The following is a 27,312-nucleotide window of genomic DNA, read 5'->3' as shown; positions in this document are numbered from 1 at the left end:
GCATAGAATAGCGAGAACGAAAAGTCTATCTTGCGCAAGTTCCAGTTTCCGACAGAGGCCAGCCAGATACTCCTGTGATGTCCACCAGCACTGTCTTCTTGGCCACGGAAGACTGATTTGTGAGTTCCAGGTTGGTGGACACGAAAGAGAAGAAAAGTTGCCAGACAACAGGGAACTCTTTCTGGACTCCTTTGAAGATGTCTGACCGGGACATCGACGACTTTGAAGGGGACAATCTGTCCGACACGTCCCGGATGATCCCTGGACTACCACCTTACAACATGGAGGATCAGCTTCTGCCCATGGAGCGCCGCAGCACCTGTGGCTGTTGGGCGTGGACTTTCCTAGTGGCGGCTGTGAACTCTTTGGTCTTCCTCTTGAACTTCCTCCTCCTAGCCTCCATCTTTGCTGTAGTCCTTCTGCCCACTATCGTGGTGGTCTACTTTGGCTTCCAGTGCCATTCTCGGGTAAGTGACACCCAGCACCTTCCCCTCCCTTCCTGATCAAGAAGCCTTGTCCCCTATGCCTAAATACACAGAGGACAGACTGTGGTTGCTCAGTAGCAAAGGACGTGCAGTCCGCCCATGCTCAGAGGCACCATCACTTTTGATATTACTTTGCATGTTCCAAGGGCGAACCTTGGCAGTGAAAACAGGCTCAAGGAGGGGCTACTGCTACTGCTACAAAGTCAGGGTCCTTGTGAGAACAAGGGGAGTCTTCTGGTATTGTTGTTGTAGCATAAGCTTTCGAGAACCACTGCTCTCTTCATCAGATGCATCTGACAAAGAGAGCTGTAGTTCTCAAAAGCTTATGTTACAATAAAGTTGGTTAGTCTTAAAGGTGCTACTGGACTCTTTTACTATTTTGCAACTACAGACTAGCATGGCCAACTCCTCTGGTATTGTTGTAGCTGATGATGAATAAATATGGAAGTTAAGGGGTAGGCAGTGCAAGCCTTTCAAACGGGATCAATTCCCCCATAAGCAAATCCTTGGAACCTCCTTCTTAGGATCTACCTGAAGGAGGGAAAAAAATTAAAAACCACAATATCCTTTCTCCTGTAGCAGTAAAATCCAAAAGTGCAAAAACTGTTTCCTGCATTCTACAGCCCAGCAAGTGGGAGAATGTCTTGTAGCCTGCAGCCACAAAGGCTACTGCGAAAACAGATATGCAAGCCTAAAAACCATCAGGTCTTGGCACAGCCTAAACCAATTACTCTGTGCATGCTCAGAGGCAGTCTGTATATGCCTTCACCTGCTCTAAGCACATGCCCCAAGATTTTGCTTGAATTAAAACCTGGACGCCAAACAACCACCTGAATTTGAAATGTGGGTTGTGAAAAGAAGATGCTGTATGGAAGTGTCATTTTTCCACTGTGGAGGGCAAGCACAGGTTTAAGGGCTATCATTTTCTAAGTTTGGGCACTGAATTTTACTTTTAAAATGTATTCATTTTTCAGCACTGCTTGTGAATCAATAAATCAACATTACACATTTTGTTGTATAAATAAATGACGCACGTTGTACATAAAAATACGCACGGCTTGTTAAAACTGCCCAGAATATGTGCGCAAATGAATCTACAAAACAATGAGAGAAAAGCGGAGAGAGAAAAACATCTGTGAAAATGTAAAAACATATAAAAATACACTCAAATATGGGAACCTTCATTCATCCCTAATTTAACTCTAATCTCTGCCAAATCCTCAGCAGGCAGTGTTAGACAAACTGCTGTCCTTATAGCCTCAGAACCCACTTGTTCAATATGGATATTAAAACAGTGGCCTACCCCAAAGGGTTGTTGTAGTTCTTTAGGAAGAAAACTGGGTGAGCTTATGTTCTCGAATGAGCCATTAATGTAGAAACCATAATGATTTTCATTGGGGGAGGAATATGCAAAAGTAGGTTGATTTTTCCAAAACCAACAATGCAGCAACTGGGTGCAAAATTCCTACAGTTCATGTATCTGTAGGTATAACTGCCTATTCCAAGCATGCAAGACTGGTGACCAAATAATTCGGCATACTGAAAATCAGTTTTCATTTTTTAAAGCCACATTACTAGTCTTTAAGACTAAGAGATTGGCTTCTGAGATTGTCCATCAAGGCTAAGGTCATGGTGTGTGTGTGTGCGTGTGCCAGTGGTGGGGGTTATTGGAGGACATTCCTAGTGGTTAGGGGGCTAGCTGCATAGGGTCTTAATCACTCTGCATGATTAGGGGACAAGATGATGGGATGTGAAGCAAATATATGCCAGGTGGCTTGATTTGCATAATTTATTCAGGTCATCATAAATCCCCTCTAACAAGAAGCAGTTAAAAAAAAAGGAAAGACAAAATGCCACTGAGCATATGCAGAGCACCTCTTTCTTTTCAGAAAAGAGTAAGCCCTTTGGAAAATAGGGAAATAATGATAAAAAAAGAAGCACGCCATTTTCTTTTCCTAGTTTCATGCTCTCCTGATCTGGTGTCTGGCTTGGAGGATGAAAATCCCATTGGGCCAGTAAAATTCTAGGGGGGGCGGGGAAGCGGGAAGGCAAATTTAATTATGATAGGAAACAAGCTGAATTACCCCAGGCAGAGTCTTGTGTGCTGATCCTTTTCTGCTCTGCTGAAATTAGCACACACCGATGCACAAATTTCCTGTTCTGAAAAGGCTCGAAAACTGAGTCATAATTCTGGAAGCCCTGAGATCAAAGCTGACCTTTGCCAGAGGCTTACGAAGTGGCCTTAGGCAAGATGCTTTTCTCCTAGTCTCCCATCGGAAATATGGAGGAGATAATGCTGGCCTACCTTACAGGGCTGCTGTAGGAGAGCCAAGATGCTATGTGAAGATTGCACATTTTATGTAGAGCGAATAGTAAAATCTAAAATTACATAAGATGCTGTAATTCTATGTCTGGTATTTCAGATATGTAAAAGCCACAGGCAGGGGAAGCTGATTTGGAATGGGGCCACAGTGCCAGGGAATAGGAGGTTGGCTCTTTAACCTGCACTGTTTCCCCCTCTGAGCTGTTTTTAACCTCAGTGTTTGTGGGGGCAGAAATTGCCCCCCCCCAAGAGCTGAAAGCAGCCACGAGGGTTTGTTTGAACTGGAAAAAGGGCATAAGGAGGGGAGACTTCACCAGTAAGCAGCTCTCTCTCTCTCATGGATGCTTTTCAGGGCCAAAGAACACGCCCACAGTTCCATCCTGTCTTCTTGGCCCCTAAGAGTTATCTGTTTGGCATTGGAGCCAATGGGCAGAAGTGCATTCTGTGCTCAAGAACTTCTTAAGAACGGAACCTGCGGTCACAAGTTATAGTGACTGGAATGAGTTGAGATAGCTTTAAAAGGGGCATTCGACAAAATCATGGTGGAGACGTCCAGCGATGGCTATTAGCCACAAGGACAAAATGGAACCTCCATGTTCAGGGGTAGTTTGCTTCTGGGTGGGGGGGCAAGAACAAGGGGAAGACTTGATCTCCGTGCTTTCCGTGCTTGTAGACCTTCTAGGGGCATCTGGCTGACTACTGCAGAAAAGTGGGATCCCAGAGGAAATAGATGGTTGCTTTGATTCAGTTTGGCTGCACTTCTGTTACACAGTGTGAGATTAGTACAGTCAATTTCAAGGACATTTCCATAAACAATGCCATAGGGGAAATAAACACAATTTTACGAAGACACAGAATTAGCAAGAATCCAATACATAGTTGAAGAAATGCTGAAACAGAGCATCAGCAATTCTAGGGCTGACATTAGACCACATGAAGCACAAGTAGCTCATAGGAGCACATATTTAAGACAACCGGTAGTAGGTAAGTCAACATAGTGGGGAAATCTATGGTCCTTAACCCATTAGTGAAGCATCTGAGAGCCCCTCCCTACAATACAAAAAGCCTTTTTGAACAATTCAGTTTTGAACTGTTTGCGGAAAGCTAGGAGATTGAGGGCTCTCCTGACCTCCTCTGGCAGGCCATTCCACAGGGTAGGGGCCACCACAGAGAAAGCCCGTGTACGGGCTGCTGTTGATATCGCCCATGTGCAGGGTGGCACCTGCAAGAGACCCTGTTCAGATGAGCAAAGGAAGCGGTCTTGTAGGTATGCTGGGCCAAGGCTGTGAAGAGCTTTGTAGATGATAACCAATACCTTGAATTAAGCACAGTAGCTGATAGAGAGCCATTGGGTGATGTTCTTAGAACACCAGTCCTGTCACATGGGACCAGCTTCGCAGGTCTGGAAAAAAATAGGACATTTTGATGGGCCTTAGGTCTCCTTCCTTCCCAAGAAAGTCATGTGCCTTGATTCTTACTTGAAGAATTTAACTTTGCTTGTAGCATGAAAACAACAATCCTGGTTTCATTAGTGCCTGAAAAACCATGGGGGGTGCGGAGAGGGAGATTCTGTGCCATGCATCATTAAAAAAATATCTGCAGTAATTACCAAACCGCCGTGACAGCCCTAATAAATACAGCGTCTGGGTTTACAGACGATTATTCGTAGCCTCGGTTGCTCATCACAGTTTTTATTTTATTGTCACAATATTTCTTCCTAACACCCTAGCATCCTCCCACCCGCCCCGCTCCCCCTGCCTTTATCTCCCTTTTCCTGCACAGGCTGGAAAAAGTTGATTTCATTTTAATTAAGGCTGCCTCCTGTTATACCCAGTGGCTGCAATTTTCCTCTTAAATTAAAGAGAGAGAAAGAAAGAAATACTGGACGAAGCAACTCCACCCATAACCGGAATTGCATCCCTCCTACATCCGTTCTTTTGGCCTGTAGATCATCACAGTGGGCCCAGTTCCCAGCCACCGCTGGACGCCCCTATATTTATTCAAATTGACAAACTAATTTTGTTCTCATTAAGTATTCTGCAGATTGGTTGCGCCTGTCTTTTCTGCTTCACATTTGCTCCGTTAGGAAAGGAGGATAACATTTGGATTCTCTCATCTCATTGCTTTTCTCTCTGTGGTTTCTGGAAAACTTCTACTGCGTTCTCCACTTGGATGCTGTGGTTTTCAAATTCCCTCCAAAGCATCACAAGAGGCTACAAGCAAAGGACCAAAATCCACAAGGAAATTTGTGTTTGTGCATGTGTATGAAGTTGAAGACTTAAAATGGGAAACCACCTTAGGAAAGGAAAGAAGTGGAGCACAGAAACAGTGTGAGGGAAGTGGTAGGGAGGTACTAGTTATGTGATACATGATTTGTCTGACCAGGAGATATATTGCTTTAGTTTGACTGAAGAATTTAAAAACAGATAGAAGGCTTAGTGTCTGTTTTAACAGCAATGCTTTACGTTCTCTGGCTTAACATCTGTTCTAACAATAGTGGTTTTCATTCTTTGTATCTTCTTAAAAGAAAATATATACTAGAAATTGTGGGGGGGCTCATCTTCTAAGACTAGGGCCTCTGGAATCCCTAGATGCCACCAACTTCTGTGGCTGATATACAGCGAGGGATGGGTACATGACATGAGTGCACCTCCTCCCCTGGAACAGTATTACAACTAAGATTGGATTGCTAAGACTTATTGCTCCAAGAAACCTTGCTGGGATGATATCGCTAGGCTGGTTCAGCCATGGACGCCTCAGCACTCTTGCAACTACAACATCGGGAAGAATCACAACCATGTACTCCGGACTGATGTATAAACAAGCCTCCCTTGGGCCTGGGTGAGTCAAGGACCAAGGCCAGCTGTGGGCAAGCGTTGCACCCTCTGGTTCTTGCACTCCGCCCCTGTCGCAGAGGCGATTGTACCCAAGAGTTATCCCAATCGCACCAGGCTGTGACCCTCTTAGGTGGTAAAAGAGCAGGATTTGAGTCCGGTAGCACCATAAAGACCAACAAGATTTCCAGAGTATAAGCTTTTGAAAGTGAAGCTAACATTATTAAAAAGAGTCCAGTAGCACCTTTAAGACTAACCAATTTTATTGTAGCATAAGCTTTTGAGAATCACAGTTCTCTTCGTCAGATGCATGGAGGGCCAAAAGAAACTGGTCAGATATAGAGGAGGAGAGGGGAGGGCGGGTTAGATGCAAACAGCTCCTTCTGATATGGAGATGCAAACAGCTCCTTCTGATATGGAGATCAGTTTGCTTCTGTAAAGGTTCAGAGGAGTTAGAAGTGTTAGTCTGTAGTAGCAAAATCAGAGTCCAGTAGCACCTCCAAGACCAACCAAGCTAACATTATTGAAAGCCTGACTCTCAACAGCTTATAACTTGAAAATCTTACTGGTTTTTATGGTGCTACTGGACTCAAAACTTACTCTTCTACTGTAGACCAACAAGGCTACCCATCTGAAACGGTCTTGGGTTGTAAGAAGGGCCTGAAGGGACCTCTTGAAAGTAACATGGACAGATTCTACAGGACCTGGGATAGCTCCCAAAGAACACACAGGTGGGCTCCACCCAGGCGACGTCAACTGACTAGCCTTGTTATGGGAAGGGGAATTTCCTTGTTTGAAAACCACTTTTTTAGATATAACCGAAGTGCCCCCCTTCAACATTCATGCACAAACATAAGGCCAAAATCCTAAGCATGTTTACATGGGAGTAACTCTCATCGAACTTGTGGAATGTAGGCATGGTGGACATGCATAGGAGGATTGTTGGTTTGGCTCCCTCTCTGCCCTGCTCCTTGGACCCCTGGGCCTGACTTCTCTGGTGCCCCCCTCATGCTCTGGCACCCTAGGTGATCACCTAGATTTGGCTATTGGATGAGCTGGCCACGCCCTGTACACGTTTCCTCAAGATCTGGAGGCAAGATCTGGCCTGGGGCCTTCACTTCTGCCAAAATGGCTCAGTCAAGCCCCATCAGGCATTAAGTGCACCATGTGTCAGATTCAGTTAATTTCAGGGAGGTTTCACGTCAAACAGAATTGGGGCCAAGATCTTCTTAAGGGCAAGCTGTGGACCTGTCTTGTGCATTCTCAGCAACCCCCCGCCCCTTCCTCCGCCTTATTGCTGATCATAAGAGATTCTCTCATCCACCTAAGTATGAGAGCGGCCACTTTCTGATAAAGCTGTCAGGCTGCACTGTGCATTTTGCAAATGCAGCGGCATAAATGGAAAGCAGGAGATCTGTGTTTCCTTGAGGGAGGGCATTGTTGCCGGTTATTTCCAAAGCTGACATGTGTGGCATCCTAGAGGTTTTTCAGTTTTGCTGTATTTAAAGCCCTGAAAGAATAGGACACCCACAAGCAGCTCCGTGATCGAATGTTCTTCTCTTCTGTCTGGATAATGGATGATGGGAGGGAAGTCTTTTTGTAGCTTCACAAAAACTGACTTGTGGGAATGAGCCAAAGGTCTGCCTAGCCTAGCTGTCTCACTGCAGCTATGACCAACCAGTTTCCCACTGGTTTCTCATGCTGGAGGCAGCCAAGCAGTCTTTCTGTCGTTGTTGCTGTTCAGGTAATTGGTTTAGTATAGGCAAGTGTATTAAAAACAATGAAATTCTCTACAGTATCTCAATTTTTATATCTAAAAAGAAACCTGGTTTCTACCCCATATGGCTGCAAGGAAGAAAAATGCAGGGAGAATGTTTTGTGAAATTAGAGTTCAGCCCAAAGTTGCATGTCAAAGTGTGTAGGTATTGACTTGTTTCTTGTGAAACAGCGTCCTGTATTTCTGCAGAAAAGGGTGAAAATATTCTTCCTTTCAGAAGGTTTTTTAAAACGGGTTCTGCTTTGCAAAATAGAAGCACCTCCAGCTGCCCGAGGTTCTACTCAGAGTCATCCCCAGGATTTTGGAGACTCGCCCCTCTGCAAGCTAAGTGCCTTCAGCAGGAGGGTTCTTACGTCGTGCCCTGCATGTTGGCCTCCTGCAGAATGTCTTAGTTGGCCACTGTGTGAAACAGGATGCTAGCCTAGATGGGATCTTAGTCTGATCGAGCAAGGCCATTCTTACGTTTTTAATTGGGACGACAGCAATGGACCTCCATGTTCAGACGTAGCCTTCCTCTGAATGGCAGGCTATAAGCAAGAGGAAGAGGCAAGTGCTTTTATCCCTTGCTTGTAGGCTTCCTGGAAACACCCAGCCAGCCATTGCTGGGCACAAGATGCTGAACAAAGGGGATGGCTTGATCCAGCAAGACAGCTTCCATGTTCTCATCCTACTATATAAAAGGTAAGCCGTATTGGCGATGACTCACTTTTTATTCCTGCGCAGGTGCACTTGCAGGCCCCTCCGCAGGGATAAAAAGTGAGTCATCAGCAACATGACTTGCCTTGGATGCATCGAAGAGGCCACCACAGTGGTGGGAAGGTGCTGCACAGCTGCATAGCATCCAGAGGCCCCTCAGAGCCCTGGTGCAGGCGGCAGGGAGGCCTAGCATGGTGGCACAGCCCTCCCAAGTCCTCACAGCAGGGCCCTGCCAAATCATTTTTCTAGAGCCCACTGTATTTTCCCACACAACGGGCTCTGTTGCTAGTTAACCATAATGGTAAGGAACAGAGCCTCCATGTTAGGGGCAGTCTACCTCTGAAAGTGCTGATGGAAAGCAACCAGGGGAGGGTCGTTTCCTTCATGCCTTGCTTGTGAGCTTCCCAAAAGCATCTGGTTTGGCAACTCCTAGGAGCAGGATTACAAATTTCCAAACGTGACCATGACAGGTAATCCGATGAGTTTTTCCTCGTTTCCAAATGCTTTTTCAGAGTAGTCACATAACAGTAGGATTCTCTTCTCAAAGGTATCACACCCACAACCTCTCACCCAAAAGGTTCATGGATCAATTTGGACTCTCTTGAAAGCAGCATGCTAGTTCTTGAATTTCTTTTGAATGTACTTTGTATTGTACTGCCTTTTAAAGGCTATTTCTATTGTATGAATTTTGTATTGAATGGTATTCTTCACAAACTGGTCCTGCATATATTGATATAGGATACTGATTGTATTATCTGTGAGTGGCCAAATTGCCCTAGCACTTTATTGGTCTGAGATACTCTTGTTGGACATAGGAATTTTGGATACGTAGTTACTAGTACTCATTGATCCTTATGCAGCACATTGAGTTCCTTTACTCAATCTAGCCTTGGTATACCATTGGGAAAAAAAATGTGTTTGAGCATTATAGAATCTTGTTAGCCATAAAAATTCCCTGGAGAATTAATTATATGTAATTTTCAAACACGATTGCCTCTGGTTTTCTAAAATATTTCATTTGGATAATTTTGATTGATGTCTTAGTTAGTTTCCACAGCTTGCTTCTCTCTTTTGACCTTTTCCCGTAATACTCTCTTTTGCAGAAGCTTCTTCACGCCCAACCAAAGGCCCCAGTCTTTCTGCCCACTGGAACCAGCTGTAGTTTTAGAGCAATTCCACAGGACAAGACCATATTTTTAGGGATTTCAATTACTGTGAAATTGATTGAAGAACATCTATGAATCAGCTTAATTAGAACAGTTTATTATCTTATTAAATCAGGGCAGGTCCATGGCTCTGTTCTGTGAACCAGTCTTTTGGAATCAACTGGGTCAACGTGGGGGGACGTCAAGACCCTTCGCAGGCCTCTTCCAGCCAAGCTGAGTCACTTGGAAGCAGACACTCCATCCCCAGGAGACTAATTGTGAATTGGTTGCAGATCTATTCTTTCAGCAGCTTCAGTGAGCTGTGGAAGATGTAAATTGCTAAACTGGGCAGTCAAGGGTATCGCTAGCTAATAACGTGAGCAAATCAGAAAGGCTTTGGTGTGATAGCTCCCTGCAGAGGAGAGATCAAGTCCTCGTGTGTTATGCATTGTTTATTTGGGTGCAGGAGGAATTTTCCTTGTAAATCTCCCAGCCAGCTGTTGCCAATGGAACATGCCAAGAGGAGGAAGATTCTTTATGTCCTTTATTAAATTTCCCTTCCTCTGGAGATCAGTGAAAATGGGCTTCAGCTCCCATCTGAAATGTATATTTCCCTCTGTCTTGTCAGACGCAGTTCCTGTATAAGGGAGGGGCGGACTGAGTAGCCACTAGAAGTTGGACTACCATGGAGTCTTGTTGGACCAGCAATAAGGTTGCCAGTTCTGGGTTGGGAAATTCCTGGAGATTTGGGGGCAGTGCTTGAGAAGGGAGCTCGGTGGGGTTTGTGATGTCACTCTAGGACTTCTCTTTCTCCCAGATTCTGTAGTACACCAATACCATATAGTTTGTTTTCCAAAGCGACCATGTACTCCCGTGGAACTTATCTCTGGAAATCAGTGGTAATTCCTGAAGATCTCCAAGCTTTTTAAAAAAGGTAGTCAGCACTAGCATGCATGCATACAGACAAGGAGGTGACATGTTTAGTTGGGGGCCTAGGGTAGCCAACTCTGGGTTGGGAAATTCCTGGAGATTGGGGACGGGAAGGTTTGGGGAGGAGAGAGACCTTGATGTGGTCTACCCTCCAAAGCAGCTTTTTTCTCCCGGGGAACTGATCTCTGTAGCCTGGAGGTCAGTTCCAGTAGTTCACCAGGCTCCACCATGAGGTTGGAAACCCTAAATGAGGAGGCGAATTGTGCAAGATAGAACGGAAAAGGCGGCAGGATCCAACCCAAAATTTCCTTCTCTTTCCTTGTGCTGTTCTCCTTGATAAAGCAACCCTGTAATAGAACAACATCATTTAAAATAAACACAGACAAAATCCTTGAGTCCTCTACTTACAGCCAGATGATAACTCTTTCCCCCAAGATGTAATTAGAAAGATGGATCAGTCTGTGGATTGAACTCCCCTTTCCCACTTCCTCAATGCACCTCCTCCTCTCCTGATTTTTTAAATTTTTCCTGGAGATATTTCTTAGCATTGACATTTTCCTAACATAGGCAGGCCTGGAAGGTGTGTACCCAGGCTGCCACACTGAGCTTGTTTACTGTCAGCGCTCCAAATAACAAGCCAACTCCCTGCTTCTTTATTGGCCCTAATTACCTGTCAGGCACAGTGGAGTCCCCCTCCCTTCCTCCATCAGTGCCTGTGGTTTCACTGCTCTTGACCATGGTGCCAGCATCTCAGAGGCCTGTCCAGGCATGGATCTGCCATAGAACCTCAGCACTAGACCAGCTAGGCTAAGGTGGAAGGTTCTGTTGTGCAGGTGAAGGAAATGGACCATTCTTTCTGTTAAACATGCTTCCGTGGTGGTCATGTTTGTCTGTACCATGGTCGCTTGAATGAACACTGATGGCTGGTGTCTACCGGTTGTAGGGTATGTCCTCTACCTGAGGCTATGGGAGCTGGCAAGAGAGAGTTTGGCAGTGGAAATGTCACCTGGGAAGGAGGAAGCAGACCATGTTTTTGCAGCCAGGCAGAAAGAGCTTGGGAGAGAGAGAGAGAGAGAGAGAGAGAGAGAGAGAGAGAGAGATGCTATTTGCTTTGGCAGGGGGAACTCTTCGTACTTTAGAGATTAGCATTTTTCTTTTATTTATTTTATTTACATTATTTATAGTCTGCCTTTCTCACTGAGACTCAAGGCGGACTACACAGTGTTTCAGTACAGTCAATTTCAAAGACATTTCAATTAAAAATGTAATTGGGTATATAAATGCAAATTTGCAAAGCTTTTAAATTAGCAGGTATCTAAAACAGAGTTGAAGAAATGCTGAAACAGAACATGAGCAATTCTAAGACTGAAATATTAAACAACGTATAAACTACCCAGTAGGATCATACTTACAGCAACAGACAGTACATAGAAGTAAAGTCTAGAGTCCCTATTCCTTTGCATACTTTATTCTTTGGGACTACCTTCCAATAGTACAGTCCTATCTGAGTAAAGAGCCTTGTTGAGGGTGCTTGCTTGCCCCCCCTGTTGTCAGCTGTATTTGCAGACATTACAAAAACACCACTAGATTCCAGTTCTCTCTTGTTTCTGATAAGGAAACGGATCTTGAAGCACGGGCCGTCCCTGGAACTCCCAGGTGCTCCAGGACATGCTGACATTTAATAAATAACAGCACTTCTTACAAACTAGCAAAGTGTCCCCTAGACCTAAAGACTGGATTGGGATTCTGGAGCAAGTTCTTTCTCCTGTTGACCGAGAGGGTGTGTGCACCGGGTTGACAGCTCTGTCGCCGGCCTTGTTTCTCTGCCTCCTTAATTTGCAGATGGTTGCATGTCAATAATGCTTCCCTCCAGGCCATGAAGAGCACCCCCTGATTTCTGCTGTAAAAAGCACAGATGCAGGTTCCCCAAGGTTAGTGGGCAATCCTGTACATAACTAGAGGAAAGAAAGGTGTGGCTCTGTGCCAAGGGTGCCTTCCCCTACTCCTGGCGTTCTGTTCTCTGCTCCCTAGGAGCATCCAAGTTAGCCAAGAGACGGGGAACCAAGGCAAGAAAGAGAGTCCTGTGGCTGGGACTGCAAGACCTCAAAGCTATTACCTCATTCACTGGACCACAGCAGCATTTCTGCATGTAGCCATCTGGTGCAGGAGCCAAAGCTCATTAAATCTCTCTTCATGTCCAACCACGTTGTTGACCTTTCAAGTGAAGGGTCCCCCTTGGCTCAGCTGGGCTACCTCCTCCTCGGTCCAGCAGCACTCCTCCATTCCCCCAACCCTGCTTTTCTTGTAGCCGTTCTTCCTCACCCACGCTTGTTAATGGGATCTGTTCCCCCCCTCCCCTGCAGAACCATTTACCACTTTAGTGGGGAGGGAAAAAACAACCCAACCTCCATCTCCAGGCAGATGCCCTCTAAAAGTGCCCCCCTCCTCTCTCAGGCATTTCAGAATGAGACTGGCCGTTCAATTGGCAGCGCTTTGTTTGCTGAGAGCTCTCTGCTTTTGCTTCGGCATCTTTATCTGAGGAACTTCAACAGGAAGCAAAGAGGGAGAGAAAGCATTCTGTGTGCACTAGACTCTGCTCAAGTATTAATGGTAAAAGTTAGCAAGGCAGAAAAGGAAGATGGTAATAGCCCCTAGCAACTGGTATTCAGAGGCATATTGCCTCTAAGTAAGTGGCAGGCAGTCGCAAACCACCTCTGTTAGTCTCTTGCCATGAAAACCCCACCAGGGGTCGCCATGTCAGCTATGACTTGAGGGCACTCTACACTACTTTACTGCCTCTAAGCATGGAGGTTCCATTTCCCATCACGGCTAACAGCCTTTTGTAACCTTGGTCAATCCTTTTCAAAAGTTATGTGAGCTATCAGCCACCACTACATCCTGGGGCATTGAGTTCCACAGGTGAATTATGCATTGCCTGAAGGGGTAAAAGCCAAAGGGAAAATATTAGGAGAGCAGTGCTTGGCTTTTTCAGTCTTGGCACCTTTGATCGTTAAGCCTAAATGATTACTTCACCATGTCAGCATATCAGATTATGTTTTTAATGGCAGCCATCGCCTGCAGCATTTGTGTTCCAGTACAGATGACTGATTAAGTGTCTGGTAAACGTAAATGCAGTGCAATGCACTGGCTTCTTTCCAGCATGTGGCTGAAAATGTCGAACAAATATAATTTTTCTAACACCTTGACCTTTATTATACAGTGAAGAAGGCGGGAGGAGGTTTGTCTGTAATTGCAATTGACAAATTGAGCCCGATATTGAGTTTCACGGCTGCCAGAGCAGCATTCGTGTAAACAGCAGTTTCACACCAAAGGAGACTGTTAGAAGACATGCAGCCAAATGGTGATCAATATCCAAAATTCAGTCCCTGCCAAACCCCTGGAGCAGACATTTCTGCAGGACTTGCCATAGCTCTTGGAGGACTGAGGCCTAGCTCCTTATTCCTTGGGTATTGCAAAGATCTTGGTAGTATGTACCTGAGGCAGTGAGCTCTAACTTACAAAACTACATGCTGGAATGAATTAAGGTGCCTCTTGGCTCCTGTTTTACTACAAAATGGCCAGTCTCCTGATACAATGAGACCCATGCTCTTACTCAAAAGGCAATCCTTTGTCTTGACCGTACAATGTCAGACTGCTCACATGACTAGACACTCCTGCAGAGACGGGCAAAGTACATTTTTATGAGTCGTATCTACGCTTCTTCACAGCTTCTTGTTTATTTAAATAGGGTTCAGACACAGAATGGTCCCCCTGGATGGTGCCTCACACCCACCAAACATAAACAATCCTGCCAGAAAAACAAGAGCCGGAGAAATTATGCCTAAACAACCTTAGTCTTCACAGCAGTGCGTTACCGAAACGTTCCCCTGCGATGATCTCTTTCATTTGCATTGATGTGAATTTAGGATTGATCGTGACATCCCCAAAGCGCTTCTCTCTCCAGCGAGGCAATGAAACGATGTCATTGTCTCTGAGAGGTTTAGAGACTTCTTTGCAAAATTTGCTCAAGTGCTGACAGAGGATGGCAGCCGTATTTTTCTCTCCCGATGGGCAAGAAGCAGCAAGTCTTGAAACATGCCAGCCCCACTGTTCCGTGTGCATTCTCTTTCTCTGTGTCTGAGCCTCTCTGCTGTTGAGTTGATTCAGCTTTCAAAGAACATATGAAGGAGGTAGCCAAATCAGACCAAATGTCCACCTCCAACAGCAGCCAACTAGATGCATCTGGACGCTCTCTCAAGTAGGGAACGAAAGCAGAAACCTTCTACTGTTTATTCCTTAGCAACTGATGTTCACTGGTAATACCCCCTCCAAACATGGAGGCACAATCTGTAACATCATGGCTAATATGAACTTAAGAGCCCCTAAGTCAGGATCTATTTGGTCCACTACCTTGAGTTGCTCTGCACGAGACGCCTCGGCGCATGTTCATCAAGTGTAGGGCGACGAGATCGCTCCTCAGAGGGCTTGCCAATTTCATCTTCGCCTCCCCAAGACTCTGTCAATTTCACCTCTCCTGTCTAAAACTGGGTGGGGTCGCAACCATAGGGCAGCAAGGAATAGAAATGGGCTGCAGTTGCCTTCCAGAGCTGGGTTTGGACCTCGAGAGGTTATAATGGAATATAATGGGTTGAAGTTTCCCGTCCCTTTGCTGTGTCGCCAGCTCTGTCTTTTTAAACTACGCTTCTCAGCTAACATTGCATCTCCCGACATGTGTTCTTCACGTCTCTTATGTCTCGTGTAGAGAGACGTCTGACAGATGAATAGGCACCCCCTCCTGTTAATTTATCCCCAGGTCCTAGTGTTCAGAGGTACACAGAACATGGAGATTCTCCTAATTGTTAATAGATTAATAGCTGTTAATAGATGGTTGATTCCGCACACATTGGATAATGCACTTTCAATGCACTTTAGCAATCATTTTGAAGTGGATTTTTTTGTTTCACACATGAAAAATTCAGGTCCAAATGATCTCTAAAGAGGATTGGAAGTGCATTATCCAACATGTGCGGAATCAACAGATGTCTATCCACCTCCATCAGGACCAAGTGCCATCCAGACCGGCTCTCTGTTTCTAGTGGTGACCAGAAACATCCAGAAGCCCTTGAGCAGGATACAAAGGCAGCCACCTTCCATACTTTATTTCCCCCAGCAACTGAAGTTCAGTGGTATACTGCCTCCAAACATGGAGGATAAATCTGTAACAATCACAGATACCGCAAATGTATGAAGACTCTTGCAAGGTCACACCAAAGACCCTCCCAATCAGGCCCCTCAAAAATCACACTGCACCCAACAGCAGACAAAACCTATTGCAAATAAATAAATAAATAGTTTGAGTAACAATGACAACAACAGCAACATTTGATTTATATACCGCCCTTCAGGATAACTTAATGCCCAATCAGAGTGGTTTACAAAGTATGCCATTATTATCCCCACAACAAACACCCTGTGAGATGGGTGGGGCTGAGAGAGCTCTGAGAGAGCTGTGACTAGCCCAAGGTCTCCCAGCTGGCTTCAAGTGGAGGAGTGGGGAATCAAACCCAGCTCTCCAGATTAGAGTCCTGCTGCTCTTAACTACTGCACCAAACTGGCTCTTATGAAGCTTATGAACTGGCAAGCCTAGCCATGGAAACAGAATGAATAAATGAAGAGCTAGCCTTGCCACCAGGAATCCCTTGGATAGATGGAAGAAAACTGGAACAGAATGGATGGGCAAAAGAGAACAGGGAAAACAGCTTGTGAAACAGACTCATTCAGCCAAATTGGCGTCATTCAGATGGACTCAATGAAGCACTGTGGGTCCATTGGAGGGTTGCCGGTTCTCTTCAACGGGGTGATCTTTCTAGTAGCTGATTGCTCTTCTCCTCTGTTGATTAAGAAGAGCTTTGGAAAACCACTAGATCCTCAAGGGGTTTGGAGAAGCGGATCCCAACAAGTCTTACAGCTCTGATTTGCCATTTTGTATCTCGGTTGGACTTTTTATTTTTGATCCAGCCCTGTGACTAATTGAGGAAAACAATTCCCACCATGAGGCTTTTGAAAAATGCCTGCTTCCGGGTGGGCTTCTGCAACTTTCATCTCTTGCCTTTTAAGAAAGGGCAGCTTGAAGCAGGCCACAAAGTCTGTCACAAATATGAAAGGCTTTGCCTGAGCAAAAGATAGAAAATAGCTCCCATTAGATGCTGGTGAAGCAGATGAGAGGATGGGGGGGGGGAGGAATGGGCCACACGATCAAAGGCACCATCTTTGCCGGCCTCTTTGAGCCGGAAAATAATGTTGCCAATTTTGCAAACATCAGTTACATTTCCAACCAAGGTCAGTAATTCCTAGTGCTATAAAACCACAGCGATTAAACGGCTGGTAATTAAAATGCAAACGGATCTCAGTTTTTTAAGGTTGCAAGGTAGCAGCAGTGACTGATGCTCAGAAGGCAGGGATGATTGCAATCCAATGAGAGAGGCGATGTGGTTGTGATTCTGGAGTGACATGGAACAGCTGTTGGCTTTGTTCACAATTGTTGGTCCAGCGACCCAGAAATGAATCCCACATTTTAAAAACAGCATCAGCTGGGAAAACAAGATGGAACAGAAGATAAAGCTCTTGTATCTTTCATGGCTCATGTAGGAGAAGGAAGCTCAGATCTGCTGAGCATTAATGGAACAAAATTGCACTTGCCAAAACTTCCTCCTTTGCCCTGTTCCAGAGTGGAAACCATCCAGCCTCAAGTAGCATTTAGAAGGAGCAAGGAGCAGGCTGGGGTGCATTCAGGACCTGGGACAGCTCACAGGGAAGTTGGTTGTTGCCTTGGGCATGGCCACAGCTGGGCTGAGCATCCAACTGGCAAAGGGGGGGGGTTCAAATTAGACAGGGTGGTGGCAGAATCTTCCCTGTGCCCACCACTGCAAGTTTTCTCCCCTTTAAGCACTTTTCTTGCAGCCAAGCTGATCTCATCTATCAAAGAGCAAGATTCGGGTCCAATAAAGTGCTACTGGACTTGAATCTTGCTCTTCCACCGCAGACCAACATGGCTACCCACTTGAATCTATTCTCTAACAAAGTTTGAGCAGAAAAATTGTGAAAGAAGGGTGTAGTACTTCTAATCTGCATGCCTCCTGTGCTCTGAAAATCAGACACCCCTCCCTGCACACAACCCTGATTTATTCATGACCCATTGCATCTACAAGTCTGTCCTTCTGTCTCCAAGCTCCACCCTTAGTGAGAACCTGAAGGCCTTTAATGAGGCAACACTTTTGCCCTGGAGCCTTGCAAATCAGTATATATGGATGGCTTCCAAAGGTGCCCTTTGTCATCTTTGGGCCACATGGGATTAGAAACATTCCTTGAGGAAGTGTATTAATGGCTAGTAGGCATGACAGTGAAACAGAAGTTCCATGTTTGGAAAGAGTGTCTTTTAATACTGGTGGAAACAGCTCGTGGGGGCTATGACCTTATACCCTGCTTGAAGGGCTTCCAAAGGTATCTGGTAGGCCGTGTGAGGTTGGACACTGGACTAGGTGGCTGATCTAATAATAATAGCAATAACAACAACAACATTGGATTTATGTAGCACCCTTGATTTACCCAGGCTTGCAGGGGAAAGCAGTGCCCTAGCCACTTAGAGAGAGAGCAGAGTTGTAGGTTCTAGGTTTTCCAGTCCCCATGTAGAGCCAGTACCCTAATTTCAAAGCCTCTTGCTCAGAGAAAAATGTCACAAAATATATATTATGTGAATATTACATGAAATGAATACATGTATAAACGTATTCATTTCATAAAGGAAGAAAGCCTGAGATAAACTGGCCCAGCTCTGCTTTTATAACCTCAATCCTGGCGGCAAATGGGGAAATTATACTTTCCCCTCATGCTTGTGTATGGCAGATGAGTATCTCAGTTTCTCACTGGCCTCTTGGGTGACAAAGATCTCATTTGGATGCCGGTGGGGTTCATCTATGACTGAGTCATAAAGCGTCCGTTCTGGAGCAATAACTGCCAACATCTGTTTCTTTGGTATGATGTTACATCAGGAGGGGCCATGGGGGCCATAAGCAACAAAGCGGGCAAGTCAAAAAATTCATGCTGGGTGGGACAGCAAGCTTTTTGGTTATCTAGCAACCAAAGGCAATGAGCACAGCGACACGAAGATGCCGGACTCCGAGCTGGAGGTTGGATGCTGTTGGAACAATGGGAAAGAGTTACCCCTGGTCAGGTTGCAGCCTGGGCTGGCTGAAGGCACAGGAAGAAGCAGATGGAAATGAGCATGGCTGTGAAAGTGTGAGGGAGGCCTCAGAAGCTAGTGGGGCATTCAGGTGGGTTTCTTGCAATCCAGATCCCCATATCAGTGGCCAATGGGGTTCAATTCCCATTGGCAAGGGTTTCTGCATGAGGCTGTATGTCCAATGGGACTGTAAGTGTGGAGAGCAGTCGAAGGCACCCCAAACCAGCAGGTGAAGATCCCAGAGCCTAAAAGTGGGTTGTGTCATCCCAGCCAGACAAGAGCTCATCTTCCAAATGCAACAGCTGAAGTTCAAAAAAGCACCAGAAGGAAGGAGAGCAATCCAGGGTAAGCAGGAGAATGAGCTCCAAAAGTGTGGAAGATGGGGACAAATCCTTAGCCAGGAAAGATGCTCTGCAGTGAAATGAGGTACTCTGTGTCAGATGTCCCAATGCTAAGATAAGGGTCAGCTGAATACTGACGTTGCTTCTGCAGCAGCCAAAATAGCACCTTGGGGGGAGGCAGATCAAGCTGTAAGGCTTGTGGGAGCCCTACGGCCATGGGAGTACAAGAAGCAAGGGAACCTGTCTGCTGGGAAACATGGTTTGCGACTGCCTAATATAGCTTCCATGGTGGAACAGCATGGCATAGCCTGATCTTGTCCCATCTCGAAAGCTAACAGGGGTCAATACATGGGTGGGAGATCACCATAGAAGATGCGGGTTGTTACACAGCTCTGCTCCTTGCCTTGAAAACTCCTTGCTGGAATCACCCGCAGCAGTTGTATGGCAAGCATAAAGGCAAAGTCCATGATCAAGAGCTGCTGTTCTAGAAGTGAGCTATCCTATGTTTGTTTATTATTTATATAGCCTGTCTTTCTTGCTGAGAATCAAGAAAGATTACAAAATAGGAACATGATGCATAAAAGAACAAACAGTGCAATAGGACTAGGGTTACAAAATGAGAAAACCGTGCAAGCAAAAACCAGTCTAAGGCAGGATGTACCACAAAGAATGCAGAGAACAGAATACAATGGCAGGAGACAATGCAGTAAGAGGAAGAGAATTCATCCACTAAACAGCAGAGTAGATGACAATTCTGTTGCCCTTCTCTCCCGAAGCATTCCATTACGTCAGAGCCCTATTCCCTTTAAATTATAAAAATGCCTTTGAATTATAAAATTAGAAATAAACCATGAACCCATTGTGTCATTCAGGCCAAAATTAGCAACTTCGGTGGGGCTACGACTGGCTAGGACTTAGATTGCGCAAACGCTCACCTGCTTTTTGGTATTGTGTTGATATCATTGCCAACTGCCTTGATTGCTTTTTTCCTGTTTTGCATCATGATGGGCAAGCCAGATTGGAAAGATGGAAAGAAAAGAGAGGAATCAAACAGGCAAGCAGGCAGGTAGGGAAGGCAGCTCTAGGCACACACAATTTATTTCATTTATAGTCTGCTCCCCCTACAAGGCTCTGACGTTTGTTTAGGCAAAGCTCAAGCTCATTTGTTTATTTATTCAGTACATATTTGCATATTTATTTCACTTAGAGTAACTCACAGCAGCATACATCACTTTTTCCTTCCTCCATTTTATCCTCAGAACAACCCTGTGGGGTAGGTTAGGCAGAAAGAGTAAGTGAGTGAGTGAGAGAGAGAGAAAGAGACTGGCCTTAGCCCTATCAAGCTAGATGAGCAGAGATATTATGAAATGACACCACGACCATGAGACCTGCAGTTTTTTGGTTCCCCACAAGAAGCAATAGAGTGCAAACCTGAAGATTCCCGATTCTAGCCTTGGTGATTCCTGACTAGAGATGGGTCTTGGCACGAACCAGGGAAATTTTGAACTGTGTGGTTCATGGTTCATTGTGTTTCATGAACCATGAACCACAAACTTTCATGAACTTCCCCGGTTTGCGAACCGGTTCATTTGATTCATGAAAACATCACTTCCAGGTCAGCAGAAGGTCTGCAGAGAGCCCATCCCCCCGTTGCCTAGCAAACTGATTGGTCGGAACCAGGTTCTCTGCAGTAACGAACCGAAATATGAACCAAATGAACTGGGCTAAAATTCGTCATGGTTCGTGAGAAATGAGCTCCCACGAACTGCCAGTTCGCGAACCACGAACCGGCCCAGTTTGTGAAGAACTTTGGTTCGTATTTCGGTTTATGCCCGCCTCTGTTCCTGACCTGAACTAGTGACACAAGGGATGCCACCCATTCAGAGCTCACAAAGTAAGTTGGCTGGCATCGTGATGGGCCATCTCAGTTGTTGAGATTAAAGAGAAGTCATCAAAGAAAATCACAGTCAATCAGATTTGGCGGGGCAATTGAGGGCAAAGAACAGTTTGAACGCATATGCAGCAATTTGCCGGAAAAATCAATAAAAAGCTAAAGCTTTTTTTTTTTTTTGGTGATTCAGTGCAGCTGAAAAAACTGACTGAAAACAATAAATAGGAGAGCTGAAATTAAGTGAAATCACAGCTGCATAACAGAACATTCCCCCCTCCCTTTCTTGCAAGCATTGTAGCCCAGCCGTCATTGGTGGAAGTGAAAACATTAATTTCTTTTGGCCTACTGTCATTTCTGGTCCTACGTTTTTTTTTTACAAGTTCCTCAGAATTAAATTAGACAAGACACTGGAAGACTGACACCTCCAGCATATTTATTTCTTGGGAAACAGGAGCCACAGGGGAGCCACGATTCATATCATAACCATGCTATGGGGGAAGATCTTCACTCTCCCCAGTGCTTTTGGAAAAAGTGGGGTGGAAATTCATACGTGTATAGCTTGGCCATGGTGGTGGTGGAGAGTACTGTCAAGTCGCAGCTGACTTACGGTGACCCCTGGTGGGGTTTTCACAGCAAGAGGTGGTTTGCTTTTGCCTGCCTCTGCGATGCAGGTCTTTGTTGGAGGGCTCCCATCCAGTTATTAACCAAGACCGACCCTGCTTAGCTTCTGAGATCTGATGAGATCAGGCTCACCTGGGCTATCTGGGTCAGGGCAGCTTGGCTTTAATAGGGGCCAATACAAAGTGGTTTATATCAACACAGGCCATTGGGCTACCTAGTTTAGTACTGTCTACTCTGATAGATAGAAGCTTTTTGTAAAAGCTTGCTCCCAAGACGAGCTACCTGAAAACCTTCACTGGAGATACAGGAGATTAAACTTCAGGACCTCTTGCATACAAAGTAGCCGCTCTGTCACTGAATGACAGACAGAAACTCTCTGCTTTCTGCAGTTGCATTCCATGAATTGGGGTGGTGGTGGAGGGCTATGAAATACAACTTATTTCCCAAACTCTGCCCATGGCAGGAAACGACCAGTGACAGGTGGGGAAGCTCTTTCTGATCTTATAGAGGAAAACTTTCCAAAGAACTCCAGGGTTCCCTGGAGCACAGTTTAAACGCCTCTGAGGTGCAGCTTCTGGGTGAGATTTCTGCTGGCCCGACAGCCTGGAGATGGATGACGGAGCTGCCATCAGGACAAGCAGATATAATGGTTAATTAAACCTTAATCCACAAGTGCGATCTCCTCTCAACAATATATCAAGGCAGGCTGACAGCCTGGAGATTAAATATACAGAGGGGCAGACAGGCAGCCTCCGGGGCACCCAGGTCTGAGGACAGATTCATTTTGTCATCTCCTTACGATGCTGAAACTGATGCAGGATGAGTCCTAAAAGTAATTGCTTTTTAACTTGGTTATTGTCTTTTGCAGATTACCCTTTTAAAAACTCTGTTTGTTTCTTCTGAAGAATATTGGCCTTGAAGTAGGGTTGCCAATTCCAGGTTTGGAAATTCCTGGTGATTTGGGGGTGGGGCCTGAAGAGGGCGGGCTTTGTAGAGGGCGGGACCTCAGCAGAGTATAAGCAGCCATCTTCTCCAGGGGAAATGATTTCTGTAGCCTGGAGATCAGTTGTAATTCTGGGAGGTCTCCAGGCCCTACCTGGAGGTTAGCAACCCTCCTTTGAATCTGGTTGCCCCTCTGAGGTTCTGCAAAAAGCCTTGGCAGTGATCTGGGGGCTCAAAACACATTTACATTATATTTGGGGGTCTCTCCCCAAAGAAACCAAGAAATTACTATGTAGATGTAAGGGCAGTTTTTTGCTCCTACTGTTGTGAGCCCATTTCAGTTTTGCTTCTCCCTTGTGAAAACAGAATCTGTGAACCCTAATTATTTGCATGATTATTTTATTTTCTAATACCCGCCCCCTAAAATGTATACTTGTTTCAATCTTATTTGTGTGTCAGTAGGTAAAGGTAAAGGTAGTCCCCTGTGCAAGCACCGAGTCATTATTGACCCATGGGGGACGTCTTGGCAGACTTTTTACGAGGTGGTTTGCCATTGCCTTCCCCAGTCATCTACACTTTATCCCCAGGAAACTGTGTCAATAAATCAACATTATATGTCACGTGAGTACTACATGTTGTTGTTTTTTAATAGTCTGCCTTTCTCATTAAGATCCGAGGCGGATTACATGCTGCAAGTGAATACAATATAATCAACTAGCAATGATGCCCGTTGTGTGAAAAAATACAACGGGCTCTTGCAAACTGATTCGGCAGGCCCCCTCCTGGTGGCAAGCAAGCACTTCACAGTGACCTCAAGGCCAGAGTCATCGGCAATGCGCCCGGGTGAGGATAAAAAATGAATTGTCGCCAATACAGCTTGCCTTTTATATAGAAGGATACCTAGGGCATTCATAATGCAAAAATATATAAAGGTATAAATGTCCTATGTATGTATGTATAGGTATGGTATATACTGTGAAGAAACCACACAGCACATGAAGACAGTGTAAAGGAATTTACATGCTCAGCAGTGAAAAGTAGAAGAATCAACCTGTTGACAAAGGAACATAAAAAGCAATAAACCAGGGAACATTCACTACCTTTTTGGGGAAAGGGTTGATCAGTTTCTGTTAAGGAAGGATTTATAATACTCCCTGCAGAAGATTCCTCGGGGGTGACTGAAGGGCAGTGCGTCTATGGAAGCTGTACCACTAAGGTTGCCAATTCTCAGGATGGGGCTGGAATTCTCAGTTTCCCTATAGACATGGCAGCTTCAGAGGTGGACTCAATGGCATCTCATCCCTGCAGACCTCTCCCCAAACACTGGCTCCCCAGACTCTACCCCAGATCTCCAGGAATTTCCCAACCTGGAATTGGCAACCCCAGGTACCACCCTGAGGCTATCTATAGTGGTGGGTCTGCAATGCAACTGAAAGCAGCTCAACAGCTCCCCCTTTTGGCAAGATATTATAGTGGCACAGAAAGTATAGCTGACCCGTCAAACTGGCCCAGCATCTGGATTCCCTCCAAGCTGAATCCAGAGGAAGGGCAGCAAGCTACTTCTAAAGAGGCTATAGTGCCTAAGAAATATATAGCAAAGAGTCCAGTAGCATCTTTAAGACTAATCAACTTTATTGTAACATAAGCTTTCGAGAACCACAGCTCTCTTCGTCAGATGAAGAGAGCTGTGGTTCTCGAAAGCCTATGCCACAATAAAGTTGATTAGTCTTAAAGGCGCTACTGGACTCTTTACTATTTTGCAGCTACAGACTATCCCAGCTAACTCCTCTGGCTCTAGGAAATATATAGACTTCTATCTTTATTAATCATATTGGATTTGTATCTTATGTTATATTTTCTTGCAACTCGTATCATACTTACTTTTGGAACAAAGTTATTGTTGAATTGTTACTGTTTTGTATCGATATTGGTGAAAAATTTATAAACAAAAAGTTATTTTTTTTAAAAAAAGAAGGAATCAAGTGCCACTGGAGTTTTGTAATAATAGGGGCACGAGTGACTTGTTGATATCCTCATGCGTTTGGAGTCTAGAGATCGTACTGTGATTTTAGATTAATAATGATTTTAGAGTTTGTATGATGTAATCCAGGGTAGAAACAACATAGGAATATTTTAAATTAAATAAATAAATCCGGCACCAGCTTGGTTATGGGGGTGGTTAGAAGGCATAGAGACTGGCCAGGCTTCTGGCTGGCCAGAACATGGGGCTAGACTGAACTTTAACTGACCCAGAAAGGGAATTCTTATGTTCACCCCTCCCTCATTTGCTCGGTCTATCACTATCTTGTTCATTGTTAGTCCATATTGATTCCTGGCAGCTGGACTCGGGTCCAGTCGTTTAATCCATCATTAACCCTGTCTGCCAATTAAGTCTTGATGACAACGGGCTCTCACAAATCTAACCTGCTTTTGTAAGAGTTCAAAGCACAGTAGCTTGGGGGGAAATTGTCTGGAATGAGGGGGTTGGTTCCATTTTTCATTTCCTGCATGGGTGGCTTTGAAGCCTTTTTTTTTCCGAGCAAGTCTGGCTGCCTTCTGGTTCACAAAAAGGAAGGATAAGGGCCGAGGTGGAGGGAAACAGGAATATTTGGGGCCCTTTCAGTAGAAATCGGTTGGATGTGACCACCTGTTCCCAGCATCAAATGATCTCCCACACCCCGACGCTGTGTTTCAACTCCGACATGATTATGTGAGCATTAATTATACTAGAAAGGACATCAGATGAGTAAAGTAGCACTTTTTGTCATCAACATGAAGAGGAACAGTGAAATGGTAGAGAGAATCTAGCCAAGGAAGATACTTAAAAAGTGCACGCTATTGAAAATCAATTCTCAGCAAGTGGAATCATTTCAAAGTTCATGTCGAAACAAAATGATTGAACGTAGGCTGTAGCCAAAACATTATCAGGAAGCAGTGTCCTAGCCTAGCCGGGGAGACCTGATGAGCTACTTTTCTACAGGCGGAGAGTTCTTTTTGTATAAGGTAGAGCATTCCATCATGATCTCCTACCAGCAGGCTGGAGGGATACAACCCAGGCATGAGTTTACCCAGCCATGTGGGCTTTCAGGTCAAACTGGGCATTGTGGAAAGGTGGGGTAAAAAGGTTTTAAATAAATAAGACAACATATTGGAGAATCCATGAGTCTGATCTTGTCAGGGTCAGCCTTGGTTAGTAATTGGATGGGAGACCGCCAATGAAGACCAGAGTCGAGGAGGCAGGAAATGGCAAACCACCTCAGTCTCTTGCCTCACCGTAAGTCAGCTATGACTTGAGGGCAGGATTTCATCCCCCCCCCCCCAGATTTCTTTAAAACCTTTGCGGGAGGGGAGGGAAGCTGGATTGGGGCAGTGGGGCTGGGAGAGGAAGGGCCATAGCTAACCCTTGCTGATACTGTTTTTCAGTGTGACTCTTCACTCTGCAAAAACCTGTATACTGGTATTCATATATTTTTATCTGGGGGGTAAATGGTATCTTTCTTACATCAAGAAATTGGTATGAAGGAAAAAGTTCAATCCCCTTCCCTCTGACGTGCTGGTCCAGATCCAGTTCTCCTTCTTCCATCCCCAGTGGCTACTATTAGAATTATTTATTTAGTCCATTTTTATTCTGCTGTTGAAGGACTTCAGGGTGGCACGCAACATTTCTCTCCTCTTCCATTTTATCCACACAACAACCCTGTGAGGTAGGTTAGGCCAACAAAAAGTGACTAGTCTAAAGTTACCGAGCATCATAGCAGATGGCAGATTTTGAATCCAGGTCTCCCAGATTACAGTTTGACACTACACCACACCGGCTGACAGATCTCATCCAGTTTGACTCTTGGGAAGGGTTGCCAGCTCCAGGTCGGGGAATGTGGGGGTGGAGCCTGGGAATGGTGAGGCTGGAGAAGGGAGGGGCCTCAGTGAGAGCCTCAGTGAGAGCCGCTTTGGTGTAGAAGTAAAGAAGAGCGCGAGACTCTAATCTGGAAAACTGGGTTTGATTCCCCACTCCTCCACTTGAAGCCAGCTGGGTGACCTTGGGTCAGTCACAGCTCTCTCAGAGCTCTCTCAGCCCCACCCACCCCACAGGGTGTTTATTGTTGTGGGGATAATAATGACCTACTTTGTAAACTGCTCTGAGTGGGTGCTAAGTCATCCTGAAGGGCAGTATATAAATCGAATGTTGTTGTTGTTATTGTAATTGTTATTGTTGTTGTTGTTGTTATTCCACAAACTCCACCCTCCAAAGCAGCCATTTTTTCCAGGGGAACTGATCTCTGAAGTCTGCAGAGATCATCAGGCTCTACCTGGAGGTTGGCTACCTTACCATTAGGTTGAACTGCAAGATCTACCACCCCCTTTCCCTCCCCTCCCATTTTTATTTTTAAAAAATCGAAAGCTTAAAAATGGAATTGAGAAGTGCGGTAACCTTACAGTGAGGAGGACTTATTGTCAAAAATAAGAGACAGCGTGGTGTAGTGGTTAGAGTGTCAGACTAAAATCCACATTCCGTCATGGAAGATGACTGGGTGATCCTGGGCCACAGTTGCTCAAACCTACCTCCCACGGTTGTTGTGAGGATGAAATGCAGAAGTGGAGAGCGACGTAAGTTCCTTTGTGTCCCCATTGGAGAGAAAGGCAGGGTCTAAATGAACTAAATCAATCCATATGCGTTAAATGAAAGGTGTTCCTGCAGAGCAGCTCTTTACTTCCTGTTCCGAAAAATGTAATAATCCCAGCAGCGAACGTTTACAGCAAGCCTATAGACATGCCCAACTGACCTGGCTTCTCTGACCTCTTTCCCCCCTCTGTGTGCAGGTGCTCCATTCCACAGCCTACTACTGCAAGACCGTCCTGGACGACAACAGCTCCTCCGCCCTCATCATCTTGGGCTTTGTGATCATGTCTCCCCTCATCGTCGTGGCCATGGCTGTCTACTGCAGCCTGGCCCGGCGCCTCCGCCTCTTCATGTGTTTCCAGCCTTGCACTCGGGCGGTCTACAAGGGGGTGAGGTGGCAGTGGTACGAGGAGGGAGGGATTCGGGGGTGTGCCAAGGGATGGAACATGCAGGTCAAGGCCTGGGTTTAA

The 27,312-nt window shown here is 45.4% G+C and overlaps 1 protein-coding gene across 1 annotated transcript; it reads left to right on the top strand.

Annotated features, from left to right (window-relative positions):
* Window positions 1–197: 197 nt before the first annotated feature.
* Window positions 198–27,312, top strand: TMEM88B (transmembrane protein 88B). Its single transcript, XM_055001087.1, has 2 exons — window positions 198–467; window positions 27,043–27,312. Exons 1-2 carry the CDS (start codon window positions 198–200, stop codon window positions 27,310–27,312), a joined length of 540 nt encoding a protein of 179 aa, XP_054857062.1.

This window comes from Eublepharis macularius, chromosome 17, assembly GCF_028583425.1.
Source record: "Eublepharis macularius isolate TG4126 chromosome 17, MPM_Emac_v1.0, whole genome shotgun sequence".
In the NCBI taxonomy this organism is placed as follows: domain Eukaryota; kingdom Metazoa; phylum Chordata; class Lepidosauria; order Squamata; family Eublepharidae; genus Eublepharis; species Eublepharis macularius.
The sequence above is the reverse complement of the archived record's forward strand: the minus strand, read 5'-3'. Positions and strand labels throughout refer to the sequence as shown.